At 45.1% G+C, this 15,808-nt stretch overlaps 1 protein-coding gene across 1 annotated transcript in view; it reads right to left on the reverse strand.

The window, feature by feature from the left end:
* The window catches only part of RHOJ (ras homolog family member J), a 63,678-nt gene extending 48,554 nt beyond the window's left edge, over positions 1 to 15,124 (reverse strand). The window contains exon 1 of the mRNA XM_044272154.1: positions 14,564 to 15,124. Coding sequence (XP_044128089.1) covers positions 14,564 to 14,741 — 178 coding nt within the window. The 5' untranslated portion in view covers positions 14,742 to 15,124. The remainder of the gene's footprint in view (positions 1 to 14,563) is intronic.
* Positions 15,125 to 15,808: the final 684 nt, after the last annotated feature.

Raw genomic sequence — 15,808 nt, forward strand, 5'->3', positions numbered from 1 at the left:
ATATCTGTAACACCCCCTACTACAGCTATGCCCCCACTACCTCACCGTCTCTAGATGTACAAAACTAGTCTAACAGGACAGTTGCAGAATTTCTGCCGTGTGTGAATATACTCTAAAGGGTACATGCACAGCTTTGAGAAAGGGCTTGAGTAGCTCGAAACGCGTAAGCATTTCCTGTATCTTACTTATCGATTCAATAAAGATTGAAGGTTTTTATCGGAACTGGTGAAGTGCTAGATTACGTCCTCTCTAAGGCTACCTACACACGTTGCCGATCACACTTTTTTTTTTTCCCACGGCGATTTTTGTGCAAGTGACACATGCGGAAATGCAAAGAAAAAGACCCCAACGGTGCCTGCATCTGCAGGGCAGATTTGTATGCAGAAAATCCACAAAAACAACCCCATTGACATCTATGGGGAAAACCACTCTGCAGAAGGTGCGGAATCGCACAAAGAACTGACATGCTGTGGACTTGGAAATCCGATTTCCACATGGAAAGCAAAATGCACATGAGACTTGTCTAATCTCATACACTTTGCTGGTAGTGGATTACGCTGCTGTTTTTTAACGTCAAAATCCAGGTGGAAAAACTGTGCATAATCCGCAACGTGTGCAGGTGGCCTAAGGGTACATCCACGTAGGTGCGCTCAGGCCTGAATGGAAAATCTGCAGCAGCAAAATCAGCACCAGAATTGCAGAAGACTTCACGTTCTGTATTGTAAATGGCTTCACCTTCTGCATCACCGATTCACAGTCCGCGGATTTACAATTCGCACCGCAGCTCGGGTTATTTGTAGATTACGTTTTTTTCCTGCAGCGTGAGGATGGGATTTTGCACAATCCCATCCACTTTGCTGGTACTGTAAGGGGACCATCAATATGTAAACAAGGGGATCTCCAAAGTAGACAACTGCTTTGGACTCCACATACACCGTAAATAATATTTTAATGGCGCACACAGTATTCTTTATGATCCTGCAGCTCTATTACGAGGGTCACTTCCGAGCCCAGGGCAGAAACCACACACTGTCTATGGGAAGAGCCTGTTCCTTCGCTGCATGGTCTGGTGAAACATGTGGCTAATCTCACAATGTAACCTGAGGACGTCCACATCCCGTGAAAGAGCGTGACTGATGATGTCATGGGATCCTGGTCCGAACTCTGGGCGGCTTAAAAGGGAAAGCTGAAGATTTTGGAAATCAAAAGCAGTTGTCTATAGGTTATAATGGAGTTGCTCACTCCTGGAAATAATCACTCCCCCCCCCTCATTTCTATACAGGACGTAACACCCTAATGTACATTCAAACCATATAGAGTAAGGGAGAGGCGTCAACTGTCAATGCTCTGAACCCCCATAATTCTGCATTCAGGTGGATGCACATCAGTTTTAAATTGGGTAATACCCTAGTAGGGAACTCTAGAGAGGATTCCCCCATTACTGCAAGATTGCAGAGCCCATCGCTTTCTAAAGGAAAAAGTTCTGCTGGTTTCCAGAGCACAATTAGTAACCATAGGACCCCATAGCAAAAATCGGGATGGGGTCCAATTGAACCATGACCATATACAACAAAAGGTTCGGAACATGAAAAATGTATGATTATTTTGGTACACAGTACAGGGATAATGCACACAGTCATGTAACCACACAGGGATAACACAGAGATGTCACCATACAGGAGTAGTGCGCGCACATACACACACACACACACACACACACGTCATACTACAAGGATAATGCACACAGTGATGTCACCATACAGGGATAACCAGGGACGTCATCATACAGGGGTAATACACACACTACCAGGATAATGCACATAGTGATTTCACAATACAGGAATAATGCACACAGTGATGTCACAGCACAGGAATAATGCACATAGTGATGTCACAGCACAGGGATCATCTATACTGCGATATATCGTCATTACACATCTACGGTGTGACAGCAAAGGAAAACCAATGATGTCACACGCTGGTATAATGAACACATGATGGCACAACATTGAAACACTGCAAAAAGTAATGCTGCAGAGAAGAGATTGGCGGGGGTCTGACTCCTGGCACGTCTGCCGATCAGCTGTTAGAAGAGGCAGCTCCGGTGAGTGCTGCGGTCTCTTCACAGCGCCATCCATTGTATAATGGCTGTGCTTGGTATGGCAGCTCAGCCCCATTCACTTGAATAGGACCGAGCTGTGCGTAGGTCAAATAACCGATGAACGTGACATCACATGGCCTAGGAAGAGGCTTAATGGGTTATCCCATGACTAATGTAAAAAATGAAAATCAGACATCATATAGTACATGACAGCTAGAACCAGCCCTGTACCTCACATGGATCCAGAGATCCTCATTCATTGCTCTGCTAGATTTATATCAAGCTGACAGCTCAGGGGGAGTGTCTTTTCTGCTGCAGCTCAGGGGGCGTGTCCATGCTCTCCCTATCACAGCTAAGGGGCGTATCTGAGCTCTCCCCATCACAGCTCAAGGGGAGTGTCTTTTCTGCTGCAGCTTAGGGGGCGTGTCCGTGCTCTGCCTATCACAGCTCAGGAGGCAGTTGAAGGATGAAACTGAGCATGTGTGGCCATCTCAGTGAGCAGGTCACAGAAATAAGGAAAAGAACAGGTGGCGCTATACAGATACATTTTATTGAATAATCTCAGTGGTTATAATTCATTTTTAATTCCATACAATTACAAAAATATTCAGATCCAGGTGCTGGTTTGAAAACTGTAGAGTATTTTTCGTGGGACAACCCCTCTAAATACTTACGGCGCACCGAGGCCTCTTCATACAGCTAATTGGTGGGGTTCCCGGTACCCCCGCTGATCTGATATTGGTAACCTATCCTGAGGATAGACCTATCAATATTACACTCCCAGAAAAACCCCTTTAAAGGGAAACTGACAGGCCGAATAAGCATAATTAGCTGTATATATGTATGCACAGGTCTTCTATTGTGTATTAAAAACATATAAGTCTAACTCCTGTCCACCTTATGAAGACTGTAAAATGATGTTTTATAACCTGATAGAATTGCTCGTCTTTCTGCCCAAGGGGCGGCGTTTCAGCTTCACTTCTGCCCAGGCAGCCGCGCCCCAACCACCGTTCTGAAGCGCAGCCCAGCTCATCAATATTCACTTTGCTGGGCGGCTTCTGCTGTCCCCGACGTTCCGAGATCCAGCACGTGCTTAATACAAAGCTATGGGCATCGGACTCCATTTGAGCTTCAGCGCATGCGCCCGGCACCCTCACTGGCCAGGATCAAATCGCGCCTGCGTCCCCTCTGCTTCTTTGAGGCCGCTTCAGCCTCTGCGTTCTGCGCCTGCGCCGGACACTTTTCTGAGCAGTGCAGAAGCCGCCCAGCGAAGTGAATATTGATGAGCTGGACGGCGCTTCAAAACGGTGGTTGGGGGGCGGCTGCCTGGGCAGAAGTAAAGCTGAAACGCAGCCCCTTGGGCAGAAAGACGAGCAATTCTATCAGGTTATAAAACATCATTTTACAGTCTTCATAAGGTGGACAGGGGTTAGACTTATATGTTTTTAATACACAATAGAAGACCTGTGCATACATACACTCACCTAAAGAATTACTAGGAACGCCATACTAATACGGTGTCTGACCCCCTTTTACCTTCAGAACTGCCTTAATTCTACGTGGCATTGATTCAACAAGGTGCTGATAGCATTCTTTAGAAATGTTGGCCCATATTGATAGGATAGCATCTTGCAGTTGATGGAGATTTGAGGGATGCACATCCAGGGCACGAAGCTCCCGTTCCACCACATCCCAAAGATGCTCTATTGGGTTGAGATCTGGAGACTGTGGGGGCCATTTTAGTACAGTGAACTCATTGTCATGTTCAAGAAACCAATTTGAAATGATTCAAGCTTTGTGACATGGTGCATTATCCTGCTGGAAGTAGCCATCAGAGGATGGGTACATGGTGGTCATGAAGGGATGGACATGGTCAGAAACAATGCTCAGGTAGCCCGTGGCATTTAAACGATGGCCAATTGGCACTAAGGGGCCTAAAGTGTGCCCAGAAAACATCCCCCACACCATTACACCACCACCACCAGCCTGCACAGTGGTAACAAGGCATGATGGATACATGTTCTCATTCTGTTTACGCCAAATTCGGACTCTACCATTTGAATGTCTCAACAGAAATCGAGACTCGTCAGACCAGGCAACATTTTTCCAGTCTTCAACAGTCCAATTTTGGTGAGCTTCGTGCAAATTGTAGCCTCCTTTTTCCTATTTGTAGTGGAGATGAGTGGTACCCGGTGGGGTCTTCTGCTGTTGTAGCCCATCCGCCTCAAGGTTGTGCGTGTTGTGGCTTCACAAATGCTTTGCTGCATAGCCTCGGTTGTAACGAGTGGTTATTTCAGTCAACGTTGCTCTTCTATCAGCTTGAATCAGTCGGCCCATTCTCCTCTGACCTCTAGCATCAACAAGGCATTTTCGCCCACAGGACTGCCGCATAGTGGATGTTTTTCCCTTTTCACACCATTCTTTGTAAACCCTAGAAATGGTTGTGCGTGAAAATCCCAGTAACTGAGCAGATTGTGAAATACTCAGACTGGCCCGTCTGGCACCAACAACCATGCCACGCTCAAAATTGCTTAAATCACCTTTCTTTCCCATTCTGACATTCAGTTTGGAGTTCAGGAGATTGTCTTGACCAGGACCACAACCCTACATGCATTGAAGCAACTGCCATGTGATTGGTTGACTAGATAATCGCATTAATGAGAAATAGAACAGGTGTTCCTAATAATTCTTTAGGCTGAGTCTATATACAGCTAATTATGCTTATTCGGCCTGTCAGTGTCCCTTTAAGGTTGTATACTCTTCAAAACTTTTTAAGCCCCCAGGGCCCCTCTAGCTCATGTTGCTGATCAAACTGAACAGGGGTGAAGGCCGGGTCCTCCTGCAGCTGTTACATTACGCACTTGCCACACTTCTCAAAAAATTCATTAACTCAGTAGAAAAATATATAGGGCCCATGGCGAACATGTCTCGGGCGCCCCAGAGGGACTTTTTTGGCTTACAAAATCAAGGCGGCTAGTACATGTCTGTTCCCCGAGAACTGCTTTCTGTCTGCCGCTGTCCCGTCAATCATCTGGATGTAGTTTACATCACTGTAAGGAGACGGATTCATCAGGAACCCATGGCGGGGAGCTGCAGACATTCACCACTATAATAATCCCAGGGACAGCAGTCAGCCCCCGCCATCATCAACTCCCTAAATATGTTCCTCGCTAATTAGACAACTGGAAAAGCAGAAGATAAAACAAACAACATGAAAAGACCAAAAGGATGACAAATCTCTAGAACATTTTGTACAAAGTTTGACCAAATGTTTAAAATATAGCAAAACCTCTGCCGCCCCCTCCAAATGATTGGCAGCCATCAGTTTGCCATCTCCTCCTTCTTAGGCCTCTTTCAGACGGGCATCCCGGATTTGCTCTGGATGCGTCCCGGGTGCATTGCGGGAAACCCGCGCGAGTGCGCACACAATTCATTGCGTTGTTCAGTTTTTATCGCGTGGGTGCAATGCGTTTTTGCACGCGAGTGATAAAAAAAACTGAATGTGGTACCCAGACCCGAACTTCAGTGATGTGTTGTGTAGATTTTATTATTTTCCCTTATAACATGGTTATAAGGGAAATAATAGCATTCTGAATACAGAATTCTTAGTAAAATGTTGCTTGAAGGGTTAAAAAAATTAAATAAATTAACTCACCTCATCCTACTTGATCGCGCAGCCGGCATCGTCTTCTTTCTTCTTCTTTGAGGACCTGCAAAAGGACCTTTGATGACATAATCGCGCTTGCCACGTCAGCGCAGGTCCTGCTGAATGAAGATAGAAAATCCTTTTATCTTCATTCAGTAGGACCTGCGCCGACGTCACCGCGCTAATGCAGGTCCATTTACAGGTCCTCAAAGAAGACTTGCTGTCCGCATCTTTTGCGGCCCCATTAAAGTGAATGGGTCCGCATCCGAGCCGCAAAAACTGCAGGCTCAGATGCGGGACCAAAACAACGGTCGTGTGCATGAGGCCTAAATATGCAGCAAAATCCCTTACATAGCTTCCAGCACCAATACTATATGTAAGACAGCTTCCTTGCTACTTACATTTAGACCATTTTTATACCTAAAACAGGCATAGAAAATGATGAATGAGATGGGCCTGCCGATCCGTCCCTTTCCCCGCCACCAGGTGAGAGTTGGAAAAAGTCGTAGATTGCGGCGCAATCTGTGCCAGAAATGTGCCTAATATAGGCGTAGTTCTTGATAATAAATGTTTTCAATGTTAATGCTATGTACTTAACACTCATGGTCAGAGTTAACTATACTGGCCCAGTCCTCTCTGGAGGTTAAGCCTCAGGCCCTAGAGCCTTCGGCACCTCCATGTGCGCGAGGAGACGTAAGAGAGGAAGATCTAAAGGAGGATTTGCATGGCTACAGTGTTTGAGTCAGCAAGGTAACGAAGCTTAAAGTATTTCAGACCCTGCTGCTGCAAAGGGGAAACAAGTTAAGACTACCCTATGCACCCAGAATACTGGACACTACAGCCACAGTTGCCAGATTGCAGTTGCTAGCCAGAGATCCCAGTAACAGAGTTTAGCAACAGAAGGAGTAACCAGGGGTCCACAGCTGCATTTGCTGTATGTACTTCAACTTCTGTCCCGCACACAGTAAAGAGAGACTTTTGTTAAGTTCAATTTGGCCTGGTCTCCGACTACCTTAACACCACATGCTGGCCTTTGCATTTCCATCACGTTCCCTGCCTTGCATCCACAAGGACATTTAACATCCAAGGCACACCCAAAATACCATCAGGCAGGGAGTCTAGGCTACTGGGAGTGCACTAAAAAGGAATAAATAGTGCCCCTCTTTCACTAGACTGACCCCTGGGAGCGATGGCCTGAGGGACTACACTACGACACATCATGACCAGGGCCAATACCACTCCCATCCTTTGCTTCAGCTCCTCAGGGGGTCCCTGCACTAATTCAAGAATGGGATCCCACCGTGAATGGAAAGGGATGTTACACATGAAGAGCCAGAGCAGGTCCCATAGCAGTGAATAGTGAAAGCTGCAGCTTTCCATTCACTGAGGGGCACCACTCTTGAAACAGGAGGAGAGAACCACACCTATCGGATATTTGCGCCATATCCTATCGAGAGGCCATAAATTTCAGAGGAGACAACCTCTTTAAGGTCAATTTTGAATCAAGCCACATGCAACAGACCCTAGTGCTAGGCTCCAAAGTCAAAACTAAATGGGGTTGTCTTCTGCTTGATCTTTAGGACCCATCATGGTGTCATAGTCTGGGCTCACCAGAGCATCTGTTACCATGAGTTCAACCAGATAAGCCAACCAGGACTTCATTGCTGCAAGACCTTCTTTATTAACCATGGCAAGTTTAGCAGGTTCTTTACAATTTGGTGGCCTATCCATCAACACAACTCATGGCACCATGGCCATTCAGTATCCCTCCACTGTTTACCAGACACAGCTCGGTAGTTTTTGTAGCAGCTGCACCTGGCATTATAGTTTACTACGACGTCAACCTAGTTTAAACAAATACTATTGATCTGCATGGACATTGCTAAAAGTTTGGAGTTGTGGCTGTTAAACTGCACTTGCCAGAACACTACAGGCCCTTCAAACAGCAGGGGTGCCAAGATTTGGACCTCCCTGATCGAATGTTGAAAACCTCTTCAGAGGAGGGTGACAATAATGACTATTTAGCACCAGAATACTACTAATACTCCGGGCATACAAATTCCTTTTTTTTTGTCCATGTTAGTCATGTACAATCACCAAACCTGGTTGTCCATTATAATAAAAAACTCACATTATAAGCAGATTCTCAAGTTTATGAGAAATTAAACCGCCAATTTCCCTACTGGACTAGGAAATACAACCCTAACAGCATGACTAATAGGTTTAAAGGGACAACGCCAGATCTTATTCCAGAGAAACCTCTAGAAAGTTTTTAGAATTTCAAGGAAATCGTAAATTGAACCAAAGAACGCAGCTTGTTCTGTATCCTCACCCAGATTAACAACCACAAAAATCTGAGGTCTGGCCACTAAATATCTTCACTTACTGTAATGTGAAACTAATCCGCTTATAAAGGTTGTTACAGTATAAACGTGCAAAGGTAGTCAGCTCCTTTAGGTCAGTATTAAGTTTGTAAAAGGGCACATTTTTGTACCCGTATTGACTGTATTAGGGAATAAAAGGGCACCTATGACACTGGCTGACCTGTTACATGTGCACTTGGCAGCTGAAGGCATCTGTGTTGGTCCCATGTTCATATGTGCCCGCATTGCTGAGAAATATGATGTTTTAATATATGCAAATGAGACTTTAGGAGCAATGGGGGTGTTGCCTTTGCACCTAGAGGCTCTGCTCTCTTGGCAACTGCTGCGCCTTCTCCACTTTGATTGACAGGGCCAGATGTGATGATGCCTGGTCCTGTCAATCAAAGTGGAGACGGCGTGTTAGTTACATCTAGAGGCTCTGCTCTCTCTACAACAGCAACGCCCCCGTTGCTCCTAGAGGCTCATTTGCATATATTAAAACTTAATTTTTCTCAGCAACGTGAGCATCTATGAACATGGGACCAACACAGATGTCTTCAGCTGCCAAGTGCACATGTAACAGGTCAGCCAGTGTCATAGGTACAAATCTTCTGACAGATGCCCTTTAAATTCCAGCACAACTGCCAGTCAATTGATCCTGACTAACCGCGTCACAGGGATTTCAGGCCTCAGAATAAGGCTTTACTTGTATTGACTACAACTAATATTTATATAGAGTAACTATTTGGGGCACCAAGGGTCTGGCCATAGCGCTGGGAGCACCACTGGCGCAACACCCCCTGCGCTCTCTGTACTCCCCCTTCCTCTTTATTTGAAGGGCTACACCTTTCGTCTAGGTTCTCGCACCACGCTGAGGTTCAGTGACTATGGTCTAGTAGTCCTTTTTTTTATTTTTTATTTGGGCATATGTGTTGCTTTTTTTTTTTTTTATGCAGCATGTCACAGCATTATGAGAGTACAGCTCAGTACAGTAGACCCGCGGTTGAGCAGAAGCTCACAGCCTCATAAGTCATTATGATCCTATGAGTTGATAAGTTCGGTTCGAGAAATGCTCTCATCACACGAAGCACATCTTCCAGACAAAACACGCTCCTCTGAAACTGCCCATTAGCAAGATGTCAAGCCGATTAGGCATCTTCCAATTTGACCACCAATTCAACCAGTATCGGAAGGCAACAACTGGAAACTCTTTATCTTACTAGCAACGTCATGAATGATGATCACATCTTACATCGCCTTTAGGTACAATACTTCTCTATGTATTAAAATAAGCATATAATTCCATATTCTGCACTCGTGCCATGTCGTACTGCTGCGTAGGAGCCCGAGTAGGAGGAAAAAGTTGAACTTTTAGGCAGAAAGTCAACAGAAAACAATATTCGTAAAATGAATGAGAAATTAATTATACGGTGATTAACACCATGACTGTGCTCTCACCCACGCTGCTTATTATGCTTTGTGACCCGGGTGTCGTGTGTCATTACAAGAACAAAAATATGCTTGGCCGGGTTTTGAATGACCGTCATACAGACAAGCACTTATTCATCTTTCTGAAGTCCAGCAGCAAAGAGAGAAAAGAAAAGTAAGACTATGCATACGTGATTCTAAGTATGTCTGTCTCCGAATGTAAAGGACATCTCTATGCAAGTAATGAGTCCTCCCTCTTGCCACTCTTTGTCTCTGTGGTATTTCCCTTGGCTGGAGCAACAGTTTGTTCTCTAGAACGGATTACCCATAGTCAGCCTTTTGAAAAGCTCTGGAGAAATGTTTTTGGTCATCCAGTGATCCATCCAAATGAGTATTGCTCTCCAGGGTTAAAGTGGTCCTTCATAGTATCAGAGGATCCTTGGTGATCCCAAATTATAAGACAATGATGTGCCCCAAAGGTCAAGCAGAAGACAACCCCATTTAGTGCAGATATGGAGCCCATCACTGCTATGGATAATATTTATGACTCTATGATGATATGACCTGCAAGTACAAAGGTAACCCCACAACTTAGGTCCTAAAATTAGCAAGCCCTGAAAAAGGTCCATCTTGACAAATGTCTTTACCTGTGGATAATTATGGACCACTATTATGGACTACTATAACCTAGTGAGATTATTATAAGGGGCCATGACTAGTGCACGTGACGTAAGTCAACTCTATGGATAGCATGTCATCAAGCAGAAATGTAACCAGATGTGGTGGGACCAGGGATACTGAAAATGATTATTTTTAAGCTTTTTTTAAATCCATGTTAAAGGCACATGTGCAAAAAAATCAAAAATACAGAACTGCACCTATGATTCAATAGGAAGGCAATGAGAAAGCAAAAAACAATAAGTGCAGTTTCCATAAAGACCAAGCTGACGGCCACGGTAGGTGGCAAGGACAATTCTGGTTGGCTTGGAGTCCTCTGCTCTGGGCTACCCTATTAGATATAGGAAAGACACACTTCAATTGGTTAACTAAAAAGATTTATCTGAACTACAGTATGTAGCCCCATTTTATGACAATAACAGGGTTTTCAGAAGTTCATGACTCAAAAAGCCAGTGAAGGTATAACTGTAAGATAAGGACCTCAAACAAAAATGGGTCCTTTAAAGATGGACGTGCATGCAGTATGAATAGGGGGAAAGGATTAAGCTGTTGAAATCTAACGGCCTAATCCTCTGCTGTCAGGGAGAGAGTCAGAAGGCTTACATATACATTAGACGATTGGCTGATCCCATGAAAATTGGCGGGTCCAGATGACATTAAGGTAATGTGGGTAGCCAACTTAAATGGGGTTTCCAGACTCCTGATATTGATGACCTATCCTCAGAATAGATCATCAATATCCGATCAGTAGGGTACGACACCCAGCACCCTCACCGATCCAGCCCCCCGATGCTGGTACTAACCCTTTGAATGAAGCAGGAAGCACAGCTCCATTCAAAGTATAATGGCCGTGCTGGGTTACTGCAGCTCCGCATCCATTGACGTGAATGAGAGCTGAGCTGCAGTCATCCAACAAGAGTTACAGTGCCGGAGGCTGTAGGGAACAGCTGATCGGTGGGGGTACAGGGTGTAAAACCCTCACTATTTCAGATATTAATGACCTATCCTGAGGATAAGTCATCAATATGAAAGAGCGTGGAAAACTCCTTTTATAAACGCAAACATCAGCCACTAATATTTCATGTATAGAAATGCTGTCTGGTAGGACACATGGCTCTGCCATGCATTGAGAACCTATGTGGTGGCACCCAAAGATCCTATGGCTCTGTACTATGGAGCTGTAGACAACCCATGTGCCTCCACGCAGCAGCATATTCCAGAGATAATCACCCCTAGAAGCAATTCTTCTAGCAGAAACTATTTAGTAATATGGTATCCAATGGAAAATGGCACAAAAAGTGGAGGAATAGGCCGTTACATCGTAGGCTTTGAAGCTGGAATACATCCATTTGCATGAGACCTGAGGAGAGGACAAAGGCGTGGTGTTATTTTAGAAGTAGTCGAGCCCCAGCCATGAGGTGGACAGCATTCTCCTACAGTAGCACATTTCACCTCCCCTCTATATAATGGAAAAGTTAATGATATATTAAGGGAAACTACATAGGAAGGAAGGAGGAGGAATACGGCTGAATGGGACATTATTTTTCTTTTAACACTGGTCAAGAGATGCATGAAAGGAGGTTACAGAGTTCAGAGTCAGGTCTTGGGGTCATGGTTACAAAGGCGCTCATTGCTGCTTTATGTAACCTAAAAGTACAGTATTTGGAATATTTTTTAAATTAACAATTCAGCTTTTTAGCTGAATACTTATGTACAGGGTTTGTCTGTGGCTGTAATGATGTACAAAAGCCTTCAGCATGGACAGGACATACTAGATGAAGGGGTTCTCCAGGACTTCTCAAGATAATCAATATCAGACAGGTGGGGATATGACACTGGGCAGCCCCACAGGTCAGCTGCTTCGGGCACCCTAAAATATACAGTGTACAATGCTGGAAGTAGAAGGCTCCATCCACTGTGTAGTGGTCATACTGGAGTACTGCAAAGTCTATGGAGCCTTCCATTTCCACTCCGTACAATTTATAGTTACCACCAGGGGCTTCCTTAAACAGCTGATCCATGGGGGGTGTCGGATCTCACCAATCTGATATCGATTATCTATCCTGAGGATAGGTCATCAATATTCAAGACCTAGAAAACACCTTTATCGTACTCGCCTTGGTCTCTGCATGGTCAATTTCCAGTTGTGTGCCAGCAGGTGAGATTTGTGCACATATACGCACACAATGCACTGCTTAAACAGGGACAGTTTATTGTGGCTTTAAGAACATTAATATTTTTCTATTTTGTATTTTTTGTATTTTCTTTTTTTAAAACAGTTTCACTTTTTTTTTTTTTTTTTAACTAACGGACTTGACCATGCAATTGCTTGATGCTCTGTATGGCAGCATGTAATGTCAGTGTTAGGCCCCCGTTCACATTAGTGTTTGTCAGGGGAGTGAAGGATTGGGTGACCTGAATTTTTTTTCACGTGATCTTTTTGTGTCTGGCAGCAGATATTCTCCTTTCTCCCCACAGACAACACTTACGCTCCTGGCCGAACCGAACGTGTATGTGTACGGGGGGAGTCAGGAGAGAGACCTAGCCCCCATCTTTGATAGTCCCACAGAGTTGAATGGAGGGCATCACAAATGTCTGACTTCTGCACCATTCAAGAGGGGAAAAACGGGGCATCTCTCGCGTGATCGGTGGGGGCCCCAGTAGTTGGACCCCTGCAGATCAGACAATTATTCTCTAGCCTGTGGATAGCAGACAAATGCTTGTCATGGGACAACACGATTTAAAGGGGTCGTCCACTTTGAAAGGTTCCTTTTCGACAAGCTGATCACAATGTACAAGGCAGCTGTGCCCCTGTGCCCACCAGCAATCAGTTGTATTCTGTGGGGGAAATTCAGAAACAAGTGTTAAGTACCCCTGTAGCGCCACCACAGGGGAAATGAGGTAATACACTGGGGACAGATCCCCCCAAAAAGTTCCAAAACTTGCATGCACCAAACTTTGTGACTTTTTGATGCCTGTTTTCTTGCGTAAAGGGGTTGATAAATATCCTTCATTTCGTGTCAAACTGACCATACACTAGAAATATCAGAGGGGTGCTTTCTGAATAACCATCCAAAAGCTCTAGTGTATGGACAGCTTAAAAGGGGTTATCTTAAGATATGCCATCAATGTCTCGCTGGCTTACGACCGATGTGACCCCTTTCTGATAACAGCAATAAAATGGCAGCTGCACAAAAGCACCGTACCTCGCGGAGCTGAGGGGAGACGCATCATTTAGACCTGGTGGCATATTCTATTAATACAGCACCCATACCTATTCAGAGACTAGACATTTAAAGGGGTTTTCTGGGATTTTCAGGATAGGTCATCAATATGAGATCAGCAGGGGTCTGACTCCCGGCCCCCTGCTAATCAGCTCTATGAAGACGCTGCGGCACTCAGTGGGCGTTTAGGCCTCTTTCTAGGCCAAGTGACATCACGTTCATTGGTCACATGGCGTTGGCGCAGCTCAGTCCCATTTAAGTAAATGGGGCTGAGCTGTGATACCAAGCAAAGTGTGAGGAGGCCGTGAAGCTCACCTTCAGTAAACAGCTGACCGGCAGGGGTGCTGAGAATTGGACCCTGCCGATCTCCTTTTAATGACCTATCCTGAGGATGAGACTTCACGCACACGGACCATTGCTCGGCCGTTCCATGCATTGGGGACATCAATTTGCGGTCCCCAATGCAAGGGCAACATCCGTGTGAGGATTCCGCAGACGGATCCAGACCCATTCAACTTCAATGGGTCTGTGGTCTGTCCGCACCACAAAAAAAAATTTGTTCTATTTTTTTTAGCGGCACGGAGAGAAACCCCACAGAAGCTCTCTGTAGTGCTTCCGTAGGGTTTTGTGCCTCCGTTCCACACCGCACCTTCCGGATCCGTTATTCGGGGTGCACACGGCCAGTGCCTGCATATTGCGGACCCGCTGTTTGCGGGCCGCAATACGGGCATGGCCGTGTGCCTGTGGCCTAAGAGATCAATATGAAAATCCTAGAAAATCCCTTTAAGCCTCTAGGCGCGATGGTAGCTTTCAGTGCTTCCTGTAAAGATAAAATGGGCACGGGTGATCGTTAACTTGGGTTACATTAAAGCGCAAAAAAATAAAAATAACAAAAGCAAAACAAAAAACACAAAAACAAAAAAGCAAATACAAAAACACAAAGAAGAAACCCCCAAACACAGTGTTGTCCGCGCCAAGTATAATAAATTGACCATAAAGTTACCACATATGTATGGATGCCGACATAAGGTGCTGCTACATTGCCCTCAAATACTCATGCATAGAATAGGAGTCATATTCAAGAAGGAAATAGTTAATAAGGCTACGCAGAGCGCCCCCTTACCTGCATAGTGATCGAACACAGTGGGCACATACTGCTCTGGGAAGGCATCATTGGCATAACTCATCACCAGACAAGTCTTCCCGACCGCGCCGTCGCCAACCACCACACACTTCAGCATCCTCTTCATGCTGTTCGTGATGCCAGAGCCGCTGCCGTCACTTTCGTCTCTCTTATCCATGCCTGGCCGACTGCAAACTCCTTTCAGCAACTAGAGAACAGTTCTGGGACACAAATTCCTTTTTCTTTTTTTCTACTGTCCCCCCGAGAAGCTGGAAATCATAACGCGCCCCTCATTCTGCTGCAGCGTCCTCCGGCGATCATACTTTGCTACTTGGTTTGCCTGCAGGGTCGGTATTTTGCATGCAAGTGTCTGAGCCTCTCATTGCTCCAATTCACAGACTTCTCAGACTTTCCCTCATCCTGACACAACACAAGCTCAGTGTTTGTGCATCGCAGGAGGGGGAATTAGTCGTGTGGACGTCACTTGTCCCTCCAGTAGGCTGACCACAGAAATCAGAGCTCGCTGCTAATCCTTTTCCCAGCCTCCACTCTTTTCCAGTATCTACTATGGAAGGGAGGGCTTGGAGGATGGAGATTTTTTTCTTTTTTTTTTCTCCATAATCTTGCATTTTGGACTTGCTCGGTGTCAGGAAATCATGAGTTTCCTGCTGAATTCCATATTAGGATCAATGGGCTGGAGAACAGTGAAGAACAATGGGAGCTCTGTGTGTGTTTGAACTGTACAGGAACTTTGCCAACGCTGAGAGTTACAATAACACTAGAGGTCCCACTGCAGGCTCTACACTTCCTTCTTCTCCTGGCTGGAGAGAGGCGGATGATGTCACTGCTGTGCTGTAATCAAACTATTACACTGACGGGAGAGCAGAACCAGTTCTCATTAACTGCTTTGCTTCCAGCCATCATATTAATGTACAGTAGACCTCCCAAGTGTTCCTCTTTTGGAGGGACAGTCCCTATTTTGGACCCAAGTCTCTCTGTCCCGCTTTTCTCCTTAAATGTCCCTCTTTTTGACCTGAGGTATAGATTTGCATTGTTACATTTACAATATTGATCAAGAAGGTGTCTGGTTCCTATTTGTATATTTGACCCCACCTTGTATAGCATTATTTGGAAGATTTCAAAATTTCTATATTCAGATAATTTTTTGCGCTAGGAAGACGTGTAAATATGCAGGAAAAATTAACTTTCATACAATGAACCATAAGTGTTCCTCTTTGACAGTCC

The sequence above is a fragment of the Bufo gargarizans genome, chromosome 11 (assembly GCF_014858855.1).
Source record: "Bufo gargarizans isolate SCDJY-AF-19 chromosome 11, ASM1485885v1, whole genome shotgun sequence".
Taxonomy (NCBI): Eukaryota; Metazoa; Chordata; class Amphibia; order Anura; family Bufonidae; genus Bufo; species Bufo gargarizans.